Source organism: Labrus mixtus, chromosome 9 (genome assembly GCF_963584025.1).
Source record: "Labrus mixtus chromosome 9, fLabMix1.1, whole genome shotgun sequence".
Lineage (NCBI taxonomy): Eukaryota > Metazoa > Chordata > Actinopteri > Labriformes > Labridae > Labrus > Labrus mixtus.
Genome location: NC_083620.1, coordinates 3,639,319 through 3,657,808, shown reverse-complemented (window position 1 = coordinate 3,657,808; position 18,490 = coordinate 3,639,319). Strand labels below are relative to the sequence as shown.

The 18,490-nt window shown below is 40.2% G+C and overlaps 2 protein-coding genes across 2 annotated transcripts; one reads left to right on the top strand and one right to left on the bottom strand.

The window, feature by feature from the left end:
- The first annotated feature begins 1,844 nt into the window (after positions 1 to 1,844).
- LOC132980074 (TLC domain-containing protein 3A-like) lies at positions 1,845 to 7,025 on the top strand. Its single transcript, XM_061045988.1, has 5 exons — positions 1,845 to 2,137; positions 3,343 to 3,426; positions 3,506 to 3,725; positions 4,017 to 4,112; positions 5,286 to 7,025. The coding sequence occupies exons 1-5, from the start codon at positions 2,016 to 2,018 to the stop codon at positions 5,571 to 5,573; spliced, it is 810 nt and encodes a 269-aa protein (XP_060901971.1). The 5' UTR covers positions 1,845 to 2,015; the 3' UTR covers positions 5,574 to 7,025.
- A 126-nt stretch (positions 7,026 to 7,151) lies between these two features.
- Positions 7,152 to 17,158, bottom strand: gemin4 (gem (nuclear organelle) associated protein 4). The gene is made up of 6 exons (XM_061045987.1): positions 16,920 to 17,158; positions 13,419 to 15,422; positions 11,989 to 12,145; positions 11,136 to 11,406; positions 8,368 to 9,045; positions 7,152 to 7,507 (listed from the first exon to the last, which is right to left on the bottom strand). The coding sequence occupies exons 1-6, from the start codon at positions 16,927 to 16,929 to the stop codon at positions 7,286 to 7,288; spliced, it is 3,342 nt and encodes a 1,113-aa protein (XP_060901970.1). The 5' UTR covers positions 16,930 to 17,158; the 3' UTR covers positions 7,152 to 7,285.
- Between the last annotated feature and the right edge of the window lie 1,332 nt (positions 17,159 to 18,490).

The window sequence follows — 18,490 nt, the reverse complement described above, 5'->3', positions numbered from 1 at the left end:
TTTCATTTTTGACTTTGTCCATGGTTCTTATTTTTACTCTCTATCACTTGCATTATTTTTCTGTTTTTCACATCACATTATAAACTTAAAGCTGGTTAATGTCCTGATATTTTATGGTCCAAACTACAAATGAATTAAAAAACAATAATAAAACAGGAATGTGAATGAAAATCATTAAAGGGAACAAACAGACATAAAGACAACACGTCATATGAGACTCAGTCCATCATGACTTGTTGCACAGTGTACAACACTACAAACTGTTTGTCAGGTGGTCTTTCAAGAAAAGTTTCAGGTTCTTAAGAGAACTCGATTTGAAAGATTTGAGAATAGGGTTCTTAATTATCAAAGAACAAAAAAATGAAAATAAATGAATTTGAGTGGTTGAATATTTTAAGAAGTTTTGGGCGTCATTTCTCAATTAGGAGGTATTGGTGGGTTCTTAGGCTAGACGGGTTGAGAAGCATTGCTCTAAAGGGTTCAATCTCCCATGGTTATTGTTATAATAGTTCATACATTGTCCTTTAAATTGCTTTAAAATCAAAGACATACCCACAACAGAACTCCCGCCGCCCCTTGAAGGTCAAGTTCATTATATTTAATTTTATTTTTTATATAGGGCACCACAGGAATGAGTCCTAAAACCCGGAAGTAAGTTAGCGTTTGAGCGTCATGGGGTTTATCATCTAAAAGTCAATGGGGATTTTGAATGGGTTTGTGGTTAGACACCTGAAGTAAGGTCTGTGGTTAACACAAGCTGAAGAGATGTTGGTGTTTTGTTAGACCACATAAACTACGTTAGGTAATACCCCTACTTGTGAATTTTGAAATTTTTACTCGTCTTTAAAAAGGCGGTTTCTAACAAGTGGCTAAATGTGACTACAGTGGTTCTCAGGGACATTAAACGTCATCACGCCGGACACAGAGGCCGGGAACTCTCTCACTAGTCCGCCTTACATCCTCTAGTTGTGTTTTTCAGTGCTCTTGCAAACTCTTGTAAATTTATCAATATATAATATTTTCCAAAATCCAATGAAAAATCCCATAGACGAATTCTCAATAAACCCCATGGTGATGCTACTTCCAGGTTGGCCTACAAAAATACGTAATTTGGTTTGTTTTCTATTATATTTGGATCAGCTCTCGTGTATTACGTTGTATGAGGGACAAAAAATTACTAAAGTATAAATAAATAAATAAATGAATAAATAAATAAATGTTGGGAGAAATGCATACAATAAATATATAAATAAATATATTTATTTATGTATTTCTGTGTCCATGTTGTACAAGGAAAAGTAAATATGTAAATTAAGTGGGCCGTCCTAACATTACTGAAGTAGGATTGGTCAATTTTGAAAAACAGACAGAAGCCAATTTACATATATACTTTTCCTCTTACGACCTGGACACAGAAATAAATAGATGTGTAAATGTAAAAATACAGAAATAAATGAATAACTCAATTAATGTGGAAATGTATGCATTGATACATATATAACTTTAGAAATACGCTAATAAATGAATAAATACATGTAAAAATATATAAATAGCCTTTTTCATTAACAAAGTGTATTTATTATTTATTCATTGATGTATTGTTTTCAGCATTTATATATTTCTCGATGCATTTATTTAATTATTTATACTTTAGTCATTTTTTGTCCTTCATAAAACAAATGTGTGCACTGTAAATAATAAGGTGCACTCATAAACGTAGTCACGTAGCTTAATCTATTTATATCAGGGGGCGTTTGAGGTCAGTTCTTGCTATTGGTTCAAAGCGCCTTTTCTTCAACCAATAATATTCCTCTAAATGAAACTGATCCGCGTGACAATGGAAGTTTAGCAACAATGCAAAAGCTAAGATGACAGGCTAATGCTACTCCCGTTTGATATGAGCCAGCTTCATTAGCGTCAGTCCTTCGGTCGTTTAATATCTTAGAAATCTCTATTTTCTTCTATTATTGAGGCGGCGTGGAGGCCACAGAGGGACGAAGAGGTCGGCTTAGATCATGATTTCTGCCCTAGCTTGTGGAGCCGTGGTATTTCCGGGGCTTTTCTACAGCTTCAGGAAAATACTGAGACACACTTTGACTAAGTGGAGTGATGCCGACGTGGTGTCGGTCAGTGAGAGGTCAGTGAGAGCTGCTGCACCCCCCTGGGCCTCGCCCGGTTCTCCTTACCTTACCTTTAAAAAAAATCATACTTATAAATCACTTTAAACACGCTAGACAGCTTTTGTTGGTATCGATGTTACTTTAATATAAATGTCTCCTTACTTCGGCAGTCATAGTTTAAACTATTGTTTTCTCTTCCTCTCAAACTGAATCCACCAAGGGGCTATAGCAAACACTTACAAAGTACTCATTTGTTTTGCAAATGTGTGTAAATTAATAGCCGAAGACACAACATTTCACCAGAGTGGGTATCACATTTAAGACGTCTTAAATTATTTATTTCTCGGTGTCGAAAAACAAAACTAATACAGTTTACTGATGGAGTTTGGTGTAATTGTCTATTTGTTCAATTTACTAACAAGGGCCTGCAGACTAATTAAACACTATTAGGACAATTTCCAATATACACACGCTGTGAAGATCTGTTGTAGATTTACATCCATATAATACACCGGTTTAATAAAATGTCTCTTACTTTAGAGCTGAAGAAATTGAAGATTTATTCAAATATTTAGTCATATGTGCAACATGTGAGTGGAAGATATCTCCTAGTGAGTGAAATATTAAAGTAATCTTATAGTATACTGATGATCATTAGCAAGACACAATTAAAAAGCATGTATTTCATTGGTGTTCGGTGTTATTGGCTAAAACTCTGTAGTCTATTTCAGGTTTAATATAGGGGCATGACAGATTTGAGAATAGCAGTACATATTTTTTTTGCTATCTACAACTAAAAAGTTTGGTTAATAGTCTGGATATATATATATATATATATATATATAAACATTCACTGAAAATGTTTAATTTTAACCCTTGTTTTCTAATGTTACGTCCATATCAGAATGGCAACTTTAGAGCTTTGGGCAATATGTAATAAGACAGCAATTTTGACCTCTCAGTGGGTTAAATATTTAAGAACTTATTTCAGATATATGCACATGTGCCAATAAGCAAGACACTTATTAATATGCATGTTTTCTAATGGAGTTTGGTGTAGTTGTCTAAAAGTGTTTGTAATGGTTAAAAGTTGAGCATGAAAAATTCCTCTGGTTTGACGAGAAGTGCATGTCTTGTGTCTAAGTAACAAGCAACTAAATGTGATTTTAATTGTTGTTTTTCCTATTTAAGAGAATAATTATACCTAGCTGTGTTTCTCCAGGCTCGTCTCCGCCATCCATGGCTGTCTGGCTACTGCAGCTGGAGTCAGAGTGGTGACCTCCTGCAGCGACGTCATGACTGACAGGTGGGAAAGTTGAGTTTTTAATCACTATAGAGAACATGAACTGCCCCAGGATTAACAAATGCTGCCTCACCGTACGCAGTCACTGGCTGACCAATTGGTTCGTTGTGTTCGGAGCGCCCTACATGGCCTACGACATCTTTGCCATGTATCTGAGCCACTTCCACACTCAGAGGGTCAGAGGTCATTCCAGCTCGAACAGCAGCCACTCCCCGCGCACAGTCAAGGCTTTCCTCATGAAGGACTGGATGTTGGTGGTTCATCACCTGGCGCTGCTTCTCATTTTCCTGCCCATCACTCTGGTAAGCACGAGGAGGAATCACCGTCAAGGTTTCTGATCGCTCTGTTTATAGTTGAGCCATCTCTCCATATATTTATAACTTCTTGCTGTATATCTGTGTTTTATATGTCGACGCTGTTTCCGGTGTGTCCTTGCAGTGAATTATTGAGATTTCCAAGTTTTTTAATGGGACTGTGAAACCACTGAATGCTTTATCATTAGTAAATTATTTATGGATCAATATGAGTCTCTGAGTGTGAGTATGTGTGTGTGGTATTTGGGGTGACGACTGATGGATGTTTGTGTTCTGCAGTTCTTCAGAAGAGGACTCGGGGATTTCTTCATCGGCTGTCTCTTCACCACAGAGTTCAGCACTCCTTTCGTCTCCACGGGGAAGATTCTCATCCAGGTAAACCGATTGGACTCAATGTACCACTGATGCCTCTTTTAAAACCCTAAAAATCTAACTAGAACATAAAGATTCTTTGTTTACATTTTCCCTTGGAGGTTGAAAAAAATATTTCTCAAAAACATCTTCATCCACATGAAAACGCAAAACACACTGTTACAGCTGCCATGAGCACGCCAAGTCAAAAACGTTCTTGCCATTCCTCTCCAATGACCATTTCATTTAGAAAGTTGTCCATTCAGACATCTCTGCAAAGTGGGAGAGTAACTGTGTCTGTACAATATGTGTAAGCATTAAAAGTCCAGTCAGCATTAACACCAGCACTAGTTTGGTTACGTCTGCCATCGCACTAATCTCATGTAAACAAAAGTGACAGGAGAAACTGGGTGACAGTGTGACGTTACAAGCTGAAAACTGGAAGAGGATTTCCAAATTGTGCGTTTTCAGTGAGCTAAAACACAGTTTGCATGGACAAAAGGCCAAAACACACAGAAAAAGCAACGTTATAAAAAATGCCTGCGTGTGGACTAGACCTTAAACTCTGTCTCGAATCAGGGGCAGCGTCCCTTGAAGGTCCTTAGTAGCCTGTGCAGACTGCTCAGGCCGATCTGAAATTCGACATTCTGGTCTACTGAGGACTCTGTTTGTCCCCAGCTGCCCCCATTTCCTTTTCATTTCTAAGCGTTGTCCCTGTCGCCTAGCAACCCGTAACAGCTGCCTCAGAACTAGTTAACATAACTGACGTCACATTACTTAAGCTGCTATCAAAGATAGTTAGACGTTTTAAGGCCCCTTGTCTATTGTCGCTTTTTGATTTAGTAGTAAACACTAACTCTAACTGCTAGCTAGTTTGAATTGTGCTCTGAATCAGGGGATATGTTGGGCCACAAAGGATGCATTAGATGGATCCTTTGTTGCCTGGGGAAGAGAGAAAGCATCTGAAGGAGCCTTTGAAATGGGACAGTCTCCAACGTGCCACTATTTGGTGATTGATCTTCAAATGTCCACTCTGAGGGATGCAGTGCCTGAACTAAGACACCGCTCCAGTCGATGTTCACAACTAGTCACACCGCCATCGTTAACAACAGAGGCTACATCCTCTTATGTACAGTCCATGCTGTGAACAAGCTAACGTTATTATTCCTCTTCACGTTCTCTCCCCCTGATATCCAGCTGGGCCTCGATAACGGCAGGCTGCACAGGATCAACGGCATCATCGTCCTGCTGACCTTCTTCACATGTCGGATCCTCGTCTTCCCCTTCATGTACTGGATGTACGGCCGGCAGTTTGGGATCCCCCTGCACAGAGTGGCCTTTCATCTGCCGCTGCATTGCAACGTGGGTAACCTGGCGATCCTGGCTCCGCAGGTCTACTGGCTGATCCTGCTGCTAAAGAAAGCTAGAAGACTGTACCAGCGACAGAAGAGAGACGGAGGCAAAGACAGGCTGAAGACCGACTGACGAGTTGTCTGTTGACCGAATAGATTAGCTTTACTCTGACACGATGAACTAGGACCACTGCTTACTATTTTCATAGTAAACATGTTCTTTATAAAGTTAAAAAGAAAAACCCTCGTCTGCTTCATGGTTCAGCTCAATTGTTCTCACCTGTGTTCCTAAATTGATGTATGCCCATATAAGGGCATGAGACTGCAGGGCTGTGTGCTCACATACACACACAAGTGTGAAGGCTGTTTTGTCATGAGCCGGGGATCCAGCCGAAGATTTCTGCCTTTTTAATAAGAAAGTTTTTTCTTACCACTGTAACTTTTGCAGCTTTGCTAAAGTGCTCATGATGGATAGGCCGGATCTTTGTAACATAACAATAAGTAAGGTCTTTTACCTGCTTTTTGTAATATAACAATGAGTAAGGTATTTTACCTGCTTTTTGTAAAGTGTCTCGAGATAACACTTGTTATGAGTTAACGCTGTACAAATAAAAATTGATTGATTGATAAGTCACACTGGATCGTAAAGAGAAGTGTAGAGACTTTGGGGAATACCTAAATTAAAATCTCTATACAATTTAATGCTGGACGCCAAGTTTTAAATACTGAACTGGATGTAGTGATGCCCCAAATGAAACCCAAACAGGCTGACTTAATGACATATTTAGCCGCGTCAGTAGTGGATAGAAATGGAAACTACAAACAGAAACATCAGATAATATCAAGAGCTCAGACGGAGCTGTCATCAGAAACGATGTCAGAAAATGACGCACATTTTTGAACTTATAACCACTGTGTTGTGACGCCTGTCCTACTGAAATGCATCGATTAGATAAAACTCATCACAAGATAGAAGGCAGGACATAATGTTGGAATGATTTTGATGATTTTGATCTTGAAACTCAGATATTGCTTCATTTAAATAAATTTGGCAGGTAAATGAACTTTTAACTCAGGAACGCTGAATTTAAAGAGGGAATGTGTATGTTTCATGATATGACAATTCAAATCTGAGGGGATGAATACCTGGAAACAGGAGAGAGACACACTGATATTTTGTGCTAGGCACATTTTTAGAATAAGAATAAATCCCAGATAAGAAAACTTTAGTGAATATCAGGATCTTCTAAAAACTGTAAGTCAGTTTGAAGAACACATTTCTTCTTAAGAGCGGTGGGTGAATGAGGCCCAAAGATTGTGAATGCTTTAAATTAGGTTTTCCTGAAGATATTCATACTTTTCTAGATTTGTTTATTTTTACTTTCCAGAAAAGTAATTTTCTTTCCGATTTTTCAAATCTCCAGATATTTCTCCCTGAACAGATGTCCCGGTACATCCACGAGCAGAGGAGTCTCAGGTGTCTTTGTTGCACTACATTTGAATCATTGTGAGTGTGTTGTGTTGTTAAAGCTCTACGTTTAGCACAAAATATTTTTGTATGAATAAAATGACTTTCATGAAATCATGTGGGGCTCGTTCTAATAACTGCTTGTGTCCAAAGAACAAGGTGGCCCGGGTTTACAATGGATTCATTTTGAATATTATCCCACGCAGCAGATCATGAAACTCTGACCATCTGTTCAGAAAGAAATGCTTTTTATTCATTTATTGATCTTTCACTTTGTAATAAGGTAATTCATAGAATGAACTGAACTTCATTTTCAATCAGCAAACAAGATAAGATTCATCAGGAAAAGTCTGAAAAACCAGTGAAGTACCGGCGTCTCAAGCAGCAGAGGACACCAGCTGAGCGATCTTCTGCCGCAGCACGGCCTTCATCTCCTCGTTCTCCAGGTTGGCGGTGATGGTGGAGAAGAAGTGACGGGTGTTCTCGCTCTCCAGCGCACTGCTGCTGTGAGGGAACGCGGCCATGACGGCCTCGTAGTGGCTGAGGATCTCCAGACAGGACAGGAACAAGGGTTCACTCTGACCTCCGGGCATCATCACCTGAAAGAAGGAAATATTATTTTGGAGTTATTACAGCACACAATTTCAACACACTTCTCATTTGAACACTGCGGCTGTTTACATCTTGCATTAACATCCATCCTCGGTGATTTGATAACAATAGTTTAGCTGCCTAACTGGAGGCGTTTTAGAACTTAAAGTCTTTCTATGTGATTTTTCACACTTAAATATAATAGAAATCAAGTATATCCTCTGAAAATAACTCTGTGAGTCATGACTGTCTACAATGGGTGTAACACCTGAGTCCCACTGTCTGTGATGTTTTCAGAGTTTTCAGAGTCCTATCTTCACTTTGTTTACATCGCCCGGACGGCCAGCTGACTCCTCCCCTCGTGTATAAAAGTTGTTTAATTGAGGGACTAGAGAAAAGAAGAATAACATACTGTACTCACTGCTTAACTGTGTTTCTAGATCACGCTCATTTCAGGTCAAATTACATGCAGTGTGAAGATACGAGCATAATAAAGATCACTAGCATTAGCATGCTAACACAACAATGCAGCACGAGTTGTTTTGGTTTCATGCTGGTGCTCAAGGGCGACATCTGCTGGATCAAAAAATCACATAAAGCCTTTAAACGATCCAGGACGTGCACAAACATGTTGGTTAAAAACCTGATTATTATGAGGTTATTTTTTTTCACTAAAAACTAATTTCGTTTTATTCATAGGACAAAATCGAGAACATTTTCTACACTGTTGTTAAACGAGGGCCCTGGAGTTTACACTTTAAAGATCCAAACAGACACTAGCATCACATTGTACTATCCAGCTACTCAAAGTTCATTTACACCATCAGTAGAATCAGAATTCTACAGTGTTAAAGTCACTCATTCCTACCTGGATGTGCTGAACATGGCAGAAGAGCTGGCTGAGAACAAAAAGGACTTCCTGGCCGGGAGCCCTCTCCCCCTCCCCCTCCCCCACCTTCATCTGGTCCTCTGCTGGTCTGACGTCCATCACTGAGTCTTTAGGAGACGTGACTGAAGTGCAGGAAGGGTCGGCCGTTGAAACATTCAGAGCACCAAAGGAAGGAAGATGCAGCTTGGCTCTCACCGATGTCATCATGTCCCTCACAGCGTGGGCGTATAACCGGCCCACGTGGGCCCAGCCGTCCCCCGAGAGCCAGTCCGAGCAGCTTGACCCGCAGAGCAGCTGGAGCACTCGCAGCAGGAGGACGGACAGACGCAGCTCGCAGGAGAACTTCCTCAGATCGAGGAGGGGCAGGTAGTCCACGTACTCGAGCGAGAAGGGAACGTGGAGGCGGTCGGAGGTGATCAGCTCCTTCAGGACGCTCAGCAGTCTGCTCCACTGGGAGAGCGAGCACCAGGGCAGAGTCTGGCTCAGAGCCACCAGCAGGCCTTTGCTGAACATGCTGACGTGGTCGGGCCGGCGCCGGTCCAGAGAGAGACGGCCCAACATGGTGGACTGAAGGGAGTCGGATACAGAGCAGCACTCCATCCAGGCCAGGAGACCTGTTCCCGGGCCGTACTGAGGCAGGTCCAGACCTGACCACTCCTGCAGAGGAAGTAGAAACAAAGAGGAAAAAGATGGAGTAAATGAAGATCATTAGCTTATTGTCTCTTTACTCTGAGGAAATGTCTTCAATCAAACCTAGTGTGAGACTTCTGTGGCTACAAGACGTTCGTGGTGAGATCAGGGAAAATAAATGACAGAACGTGAAACTCAAATGTGGATTAGGCCAGAAGAAAAGTGAATTATATATCCAATATTAAATTATACGACACGACTTCTCTTTTCCTTATTTTACATATTTCGTCATATCTGTACACAGTTCATTTCAGTTAATTTCTTATAAAGACTAAAAACTTAAATGACAGAATATAAAAAGTGTTGGTATTACCACAAGACCGCTTTCTTTTTGGATCTAAGGTTTTCAAAACCTCAACACACTGCAATAAAAATGTAAAAGAAGTTAAAATAGAAAATGCTTCATTTTGGGAATTCATAAAAAGCGATTTCTTCTAGTTGTATCGTTAAGTTAAATTTTTAATAGAAGGATTTACAGAGAAATTCTGCGTTCATGAAGGACATTTTCTCCTCTTCTGTCCTCTATCTTTGTGTCTCCTCTGGATGCAGGAGATGTGGACTGGTTCCTGTGTAATGTCTGGATATCTAGTGGTGTTTAAATGTTTTTTTTTTTTCTTTGTGATGAAAATATTTTGATGGCAGGAACAGTTATTTATAGATGAATGTTCTCATGTTTAACATCCTGAACGATGAGGATGATTAACCAGACCCTCAATCCAAAGATCAAATATGCGTGTGCTTTCCTTTTCTTTCTTTTTTTAAACATCTACCAGACAAAGATCAACGTGGGATAGAACCATTATTATTACTCAACTATATCTGTGGGGACTTTTTTCATTGGTTCACTTTAAAAACACGTCCTGTCTTCACAAATAGTGAAATCCACTTCTGGATTATTCAGTAACACGTTCTGCTTCAGCTGTTACCTCTTATTAATCCTACTTCCTGGTTCACGGTGTGGTAAGTTCACAGCTTATCATTAACTATGAACACTGATTCTTTTATTGCAAACAGGAGTGTTTTTTTTATAACAGCTGTATGGTCTAATACTGTTGATGAAGTATTAGAATAGAAGAATACAGTGATATACTGTTAAACGAAAGGGGTTGATGTTTTATCAGAGTTTTGAACCTCAAATAAATACTATGGTAACAAAAAACAGGGCTGTCAAACGATTCATCACAAAATGTCAAAAGTTAATCGTGATTAATCACATTTTAATCACATATTTGAAATTCCATTATTTCCATTTCAAAATAAAAATTGTGAGGCTTTTATTTTGAATGTCTGTATTGACTTAAGCTGAGAGTATTTTACTTGCTATTTAAATTCAGCCCTGCTTTTATTTTGAAATAAAGTTAAGACCTCCTGGTATATCAAAAGACATTAACTCAACTACGGAAAAAATAACTTACGGATCAAAAAGTAAATGGAAACAGTGAAAGGTAAGGTCAATGTGTGATTTCATGAGGTGGATATTACTTTGGACTCGTCAGCTGAGCTGTCTGAGAGTTTGTTAAAGTGAAATGAGACATTCAAAGATACAGCAGTGTCCTTCTTTTACATCACTGAGACTACAGGGAGACACTGAGGAGGCTTATCTACGGTTCACCTTAAGGGACAATTCAAAGCAATTTAAAGTAATGTATGCATTACTTTCAGACCTACATTAATCATGATTAACTAGTTAATGCTGACAGCACTATAAAAAAGACATTATTTGAACATCAAAATATTTTTTTTAAATCACAAACCTGCACAGTCAGGTTTAGAAAAGTTATTTGATCTTTACAGACTTATCTAAAATACTGTTACTAACAATTAAAGGCCGGATAGGCGGGGAACATCTGATTACATGTTGCATAAATATAAAAGCAAAGAAATGTCATCATAGAGCCAGACCCTGTTGCTCCATTGGCCGTCTTGGATATGATGTAAACATTACACTCTGACTACCACAGCGTCCTTTTCACTTCATGTCCTGCCTCCATGATGACACCCTGATGTCTGTGCACCCTTTACTGAACACGACAGAAACTTAAACGAGGAGTCCTCACCTGCTCAGGCAGATCACACACGGCCAGCAGAGCAGAGGGAACCTCGTTTTTAAAGTGTTCCCTCCACACAGGCTTCAGGTGGAACCGAACGGTCCAGTCCAGTTCCTCCATCTTGTTGTAGAGCCAGAACAGAGGTCTGGACCACCTGCTGGGGGCCGCCGACACCTCTGCACCCACCAGCTGCCCCAGCGTGGTTAGCACCGACACCAGCAGCTCCTTGGTGTCCATGGACCAGTGGTTGACATCGTCCTCTGGTGGCTGCTCCCAACATCTACAGCAGCAAAAGAATACAATGAGGAGGTAGGAAATTACCAAATGCCTGGAGTATATTATCATGATATTTCAGTCACAATCTTATGATTTGTCACTTTACAACTTACATTTCCAAGTTTATCAATCTCACTTTAATTTTTATTGGAGAAAAAGGGATTGTATATTGTGTAAAAAAAAAGCAATGCAGCGCCTTCAGCAATTGGAGTAAACAACTTTTAAATTTAATTTAAGTTAAAATATCTGCAACCAACCGGTCATTCATCTCTTCTAACCTCAACAAGAAAACTCAGCACCATCTAGTAGTCTGAAGAAACGATTCTTTTGTATCATTCAAACACCTAAATATTTGACTTGGATTTTAAATATCGCCCTTATAATGTCCAAAAATAAAAAATGATACTTGGTTTCTGTGTAGAGTAACGTAATCGCCATGCAAAATCATGCAATACTGAACTGTAATGTTCCAAGCAAAGAGAGGTAACAGTTGATTATAACAAGAGGTGAATCGTTGAGGAGTTAAACTACAGAATAATAAAAACATATGAGGATTGGGTTTTTGAAGGTGAATCGTCTTACAAACCTGAGTGTCTGGTTTTGCAGCTGTGCGAGGACGTAGAGCAGAGGAAAGGGAGAACAGTCCATCACCCAGTGAGGAGATGAAGCTTCATCCTGGACGTCCACACACAGAGCGGCATGCAGAAGCTTCACACTCAGTTCTGAATCCAAGCTGCCTTGACCTGACGGAATAAAAAAACCATGTTGGAGCAGGCGGACTCACAGTGCTTTTCTTTATACAAACATCATGTGCAAACATTTTCAAGTTGCAGCTCTATAAAGATTGGACTATTTCAGCCTGGAAAAAAAATAACTGAAAAACTGTAACCTCCACCATAACTCATTATTTATTAAAACTGCAATATAATAATGATGAATAATATGTCCATGATAACAAAGTGCAATGTTGAAACAAACAGCGCAATAATCTTGATAATGTGTGTATATATTCCATCTGACTCTTATTCCTGTAAATATTTATTCTACCTATTATTGATATCTTACTTACATTCCTATTCTATTTGATTCATATTTTTATTAACATATTTCTACTGCTATATTGTATATTTTGGAGAAACTGTAACGATGGAATTTCCCTCTGGGATTAATAAAGTATTTCTGATTCTGAATCTGATTGCCAAAATGTTGGATACTTTGATACGATCGATGGTCTCAAAACTAAGAAAGCTTTAATAAAGAAACTTCAGATCTTCAGTCAAATTTGAACAAAAAGTTACTTTAAACGAGAGAGCAGCGTTGATTCATTCTAATTCACGGGTCGGTGAATACATTTCTATTTTGGTGTCACATAAACATGGAAGAGAAACGTTTATGTCTCTTACACACAGAGATAGTAAAGGAGGTGACGCTGCTTTAATCGGAAAAATGTTACATGTTGTTAACGTGTTTGTGCAATTCAGAGAGGAGTTTACCTGCATTTTTTATTCGGTCATTAAAAACATGAAATTACCCAATATTTGGGCCCTAGGACTAATATTTTTGTTGCAGTGATATCAAACAGGTATCGATATTGTTTGTTCTTGTGTATATTCAAGTTTGAAATTCTGGAATTGTAAAAACCTTAAAATCTGTTTCTGTAAACTACATGAAAAATAAACTAACTAGAGGACAGATTGAAGGATTGAGAAGGTTAAGAGTCAGATTCTTCTCTCCAGTTTGATTAGAGACCAAAAACAAAGAGGAAAAAGAGAAAGAAGAATTTAACTTTTAATCATTACTAACGTTTCTCTGTGTCCGCTGGTGGAGAAATTTTGAAACTGTTAGTGACTTTCTAAGTTGATGATGAACATAGTAATGTTTAAATTGCAAGGCCAGACTTGAAAGTTTATGCAGTTAGTTAAAAGTTTTCATACATATAGAATGGGTTGGATTTTATCAACATTTCATGTAAAAAAAAAATAAATCCATGATCTTGCATCTGTGCAGGAAACTCACCCGTAGAGGAGAGATGAGGCAGGACAAAGATGTTCACGACCTCCTGAGGTGGCAGAAAACTTTCATTTCTTTCTCCTCCCTCAACGCTTATAACGGGCATCATCAGCAGGCTCAGGAACTTGAGGAACTGCTCTTTTTCATTAGCAGACAACGATTTAGTGTTGACGATCTCCAGCAGACATCTGCAGAGAGGACTGTTTAATTCATCTACACTTTCCTCTTCATCACTCTGCGCTGCGTCTTCTCTCCCCCTCTGTCCTCGGAGTCCAGGCAGCTGCTGCAGGATCTTAGCCATCAGAGAGAAAGCACTTTTATTGAAGACAGCAGAATGACAACAAGACCTCAGAGCAGCCTCTGGATTCTGATAGGCAACTCGCGCTACCAAAGAGACAGCTGAGTTCAGATTGCTCTGCGACGCCGACGCTCCGCCCCCTCCTTGGATGATGCAGTTGAAGGCCATGTTGAGCTCCTGTTCGAACCCGTCAGTCACAGGAGAGGGGACGGAGCGCCCAAAGAATCCCCTGCTGGACAGTCTCAACATTGCAGCCAGCACTTTGTTTTTGTCTTGTGAGGAGAGTGCAGAGAATATGTCGGCGAGGACTTTCATCAGCTTCCTGCACTGGCTCACGTCTGTGCTCTGACCCTGGAGTTTACCCATGAGGGTGGAGGTGAGTTTGATGAGCGTGTCCGGCAGCTGGAAGGCTGCCTGGTTCTTCTCCAGGCAGTCCATCCAGTGCTCGCTACAAGACGCCCAACTCATCTCACTGGCGAACAACATTGCAAAGTCCTGATAGTCGTCCAGGTGGTGACTGATGATCATCTCTGTGACCCTGGAGTTCACATCTGCTGTGCTCTCGATAGCAGGGAAAGCCAGCGACACCAGCAGATCTCTGAGTGAGTTCTTCTCAGTCATGTTATCGGCTTCTTCTGTTGCCTGTAGACCTGTCAGGACTCTCTGGACACTTTGTTCCAGTTTAAATGCCGAGCGGCTAGACGCAGAGCTGTCACACACTTTCAGGAGCCCGCTGTTTTTCCAGAACTCAACAAGTCCTGTTATAATCTTCAAGGCGTCACCGAACTTCATCCTGCTGGGTTGAAAGTGAGATGGTGTGTGAGAAGCATGCAGGTCTCTCTGAGCCTCCTGAATGAGCTCAGGACTCAGTTTCTCACTGTTCTTTTCTCTGATGCTTACAGCTTTGGACAGGACGCTCAACTTGTCTGTGGTCGGAAGTACGACTGCTTGTTCTATAAGGAACGCTGTGTAAAGAGCATCAAGAGAAATGGAGAGAGCCTGGAGGCAAAGGTCTGTCGTAGGTACGAGATGTTTTATCTCTTTAAGTGCTTGAAGGAGGATTTGAAGCACATCATTATTTGGCGATGATGCAGGTAGATCTGTTGGGTCTAGTTTGAACCTCTTGGCAGCCTGTTGAGTCAAACCGGGGGACTCAGAGGAGAGACGAGCAAATTGTCCAGCGAACATCTTCTCCACGTTGTCCTCTTCTCCTGCTTTCTTCTCATCTCGGCCTTTCCACAGTTCCCACCACACGTCCAGAAAAAGCCGCACGTCGTCTTGAGTAGCCGGGCTGCTCCTCACGTGTTGCACCAGCCTGTCAAGCTCAGTGCAGACCTGAGACTGAGGGAGATACAACAGCAAGCGGGCGAATACCTGAGCAGCTTCCAGTGACTTCACCACCTCCAGCAGGACAACGTGGTTGACTTCAGGGAGGCCGTTTTGGAGGGAGAAGAAAGGGTTCTCCCTCCAGGATGTCTCTACATCCTCTCCGGCCTCCCTGCACAACAGCTTCAGCCACACAGCACAGACTGTTTTCTTTATCCAGTCGACAGCTGAAGAGCTAGGATTTTCATTTAGTCTGGAGATTTCTTTGACTGCATCCAGGACTGGATTTCCCACCTTGCTCCAGTCAGCCTTCTGAAGCGAGGACAGGGATGAGGGGAGACACAGTTTATCAGCCAGGAGGAAGGCACCCTGAAGAACGGCCCAATCTGAAATCACAAGAGAGCAGGAATGAATTTATAGAAATCACAATGCACAACCAATTCTGTAACTTAAGAGTAGAGTTAGGAAAAGATTGCTATTGTGTTATCTTAAAAATGTCTTGAAGCACTTCGTAATGCTCATTTGAATTTTCTTAATTAACAAACTGTCTTTGTTTCTGATGAGCAAAACTCATGGAACGCCCTCCAGCAAACTCTAAAGCAGGCTTTCCCAACCGAGGGGTCGTATGGAATTCAAATTCAAAAAGGCTTATTTACTCATCCAGTCACTGCACAATAATAACTGTATGTATTCTTTCACTGCACTATAACTTCACTTATCTGCACTATATCTCTATATTTATATTTGTTTAATTAATCAGTCACTGCAAAATAATAACTGTATATATTCTTTCAGTCACCACAACTGTCTATTTATTTATTATTATTATCATTCATTCACTGAACAGCAATTGCTCTGGACACTTTTTACATATTTCTCTTTCATATCACCACAAATATATTTTTGTTGTTGTTGTTTTTGTAAACGCTGCTGTTTAGGATTGCTGCTAACAAAGTTTCGTTGTGTCCTTGTATACAATGATAATAAAGATTCTATCTATTTATCTATCTAATGTGAGCCAGAGCCAATGTAAAAACAAGAAACTTGCAGAGTCCTCATCCCAGCCTTTCTTCCTCTGTCCACAATAATAGAATGTGGAGTTCACTTTCCAGATTTACATTTTTGTTTAAAAAAGTGGTGCTTAACAAATATAAAAGGTCGGTTTGATTATTTTTGTGAGTGTGACTTCTGTTTTTTGTTTGTTTCATTTGTTTTTGTTTTGAAAGAAATTCTTGGAAAACAAATTTTGTTCTGGTATGTTTTGTTTTTTACTAGTAAGTGTCTTAAATAATAAGATTTGTAACAAGGGTAGGTTTAATAAGATAAAGCTTCAGCCTACACCTTTTCAGTCAAAATGTTTTTGTTTTTTCTTCTGACCGAAACTAATTATTATTATTACTATACAGGAAAAAGCCTAAATGTGCTTTAAAATGAGTGTTTACTTGCAACACAATAGAAAAACTACTACATGATTCCATCTGCTGAAACTGTGTTGGGTTTGAGAGACAGAAGACAAAGATAGAGACAAACAAAGCAACTATTGATACCTGTGTGGACACCACAGCAACAAAAGTACAAGTCTTAGCACCCAATATTGGACAATTTCTTATTTTCCATTGCTAAAACTTCGTGCACACTGTCTAAATGACACAATATGTTTGCAATTCATGTCTTTATGACAGCTTTTGTTTAAAAATAGGACTGAAGAGCTGAAGTTTTTGGTATCAATGTCATTTTGTTGTTGTTGCTGGAATCGTATCGAAGTTTTCATTTCTGGTGAAGATAATTTTAATTTAATGAAGTGTGTTAACCCAGGGAGACAAAATATTCAAACCATTATATAAACGGAGATTGTCAAGAGTTTATAAATATAAAAACATTACCTTTGCTCATCGTGGAAACACAGATTAGATACTGTGCTAATTTTAGTCCGGGTTCAAATGTCCATTCATGAGAGGTTTCTCAGCGCGTTGGTCGAGTCTCACTAAAGCACTTTGATTACTACACTTTAACAAAGTCTGTCTAACACATAAAGTCAGTCTACATTACATTTACAGGATTTAGAGCATCATGTCAACCATTTCGTAAAGAGCGCTTCCGTTCTTCTGGGTCAACGTGTCAAAGCAAAGAGGGACCCGGATGCTGTCAGGTGTTGTTGCGTCTTCTCAGCGCCACTTGAGGACGAAATCAGTACTGCAGGTTATGCCTTCATAAAATGTTACCTGTGCATAAAGATGCTTGAGCTCCTCTTTGTTTTGTTTGAGGCTCTTTTGGAGGGATTGGGGTCAGAGGAGGCAGCACAGGTGACATCTTTGCAGCAACTGGGAGCCGAGATTGAGGGACGGAGTTGTGTTGAGAGTACTCCATTTGCTCAATCCTTTTATTATTGTACATCTGGAGGCTGCAGACGCTTTCAGTATTCTGGCCTGGTAATCCATAAAATACAAAAGTCAAAACACTGTGTTACATTGTGTAAGAACATACAATAAAACCTAAAAGGTCCCAATGGAAAAATATGGATCTACATCATTCAGGATGTGTTCAGAAGAACATACCTGATCCTTTGAGATGTTTTAAACGGTGCAGTAACCTCTCTGGCTGAGCTCCACCTTTATTGTCCCGACAACTTGTTGGAGGCCTTGGGGCCAAGGGGGGCAGCACAGGGGCCCTCTTAGCAGCCACAGGGAGTCGAGAGTGAGGGAGGGAGTTTTGATGAGCAGCCAGTAGGCTGTAGTCATCCTTTGTTTTCTCACCTTTTAAACAACAAGATGCAAAATGTCAAAATACTTCTCTCCCTTCCTAATCAACATACAATACAGTGAAATGATCCTGTGGAAAAAGATGTTTCCATCATTAGGGATATATTTTGATCTTACCAGTTCCTTTGAAAGATGTAACAGGGCACAGGAACCTCCCTGCTCGAGCTCTATTTGCCTGGCGACCTGTTGGAGGCCTTGAGGTCAGTGGTGGCAGCACAGGGGCCCTCTTGGTAGAAACATGGAGTCTAGAGTGAGGGAGGGAGTTTTGTCCAGCAGAATAGAGGCTGTAGTCATCCTCTGCTTTCTCACCTTTTAAACAACAAGATGCAAAATGTCACAATACTGTTCTCCCTTCCTAATCAACATACAATACACTGAAATGATCCTGTGAAATGTATGAATGAAAGCTTGTTCTTCAGTTATTCACTATGTGAGTAGAAGAACTTACCTGTTACTTCATCAAGCTTTAAAGGGTAAATTCGCCTTCTTTTATACGGACATATTGGAGGCAGCACAGGGGCCCTCTTAGCAGCAGCTGGGGGTCGAGATTGAGGAACGGAGTCTCTCTTTGAGTACTGACGGCTCTGCTCAGCGTCCTCAATTTCATACCTATAAGCCACTACCGTCCATCTATCGCCTTCCCAGCTGATGGTAGCTGAGATTCACAACAAAATATGCATAGCTTAAGGTCTAAT

What these genes read in the sequence shown, in the direction of transcription:
- gemin4 (XM_061045987.1), bottom strand. An exon ending in GCCTCATCTCTCCTCTACGG is followed by an intron (nt 12,146 to 13,418) that starts GTGAGTTTCCTG and finishes TTATTCCGTCAG; the next exon opens with GTCAAGGCAGCTTGGATTCA. An exon ending in TGTGTGATCTGCCTGAGCAG is followed by an intron (nt 9,046 to 11,135) that starts GTGAGGACTCCT and finishes CTTCCTCTGCAG; the next exon opens with GAGTGGTCAGGTCTGGACCT.
- LOC132980074 (XM_061045988.1), top strand. Translation starts at nt 2,016, where the DNA reads ATGATTTCTGCCCTAGCTTGTGGAGCCGTGGTATTTCCGGGGCTTTTC. An exon ending in AGCGACGTCATGACTGACAG is followed by an intron (nt 3,427 to 3,505) that starts GTGGGAAAGTTG and finishes CACCGTACGCAG; the next exon opens with TCACTGGCTGACCAATTGGT. An exon ending in CGGGGAAGATTCTCATCCAG is followed by an intron (nt 4,113 to 5,285) that starts GTAAACCGATTG and finishes CCTGATATCCAG; the next exon opens with CTGGGCCTCGATAACGGCAG.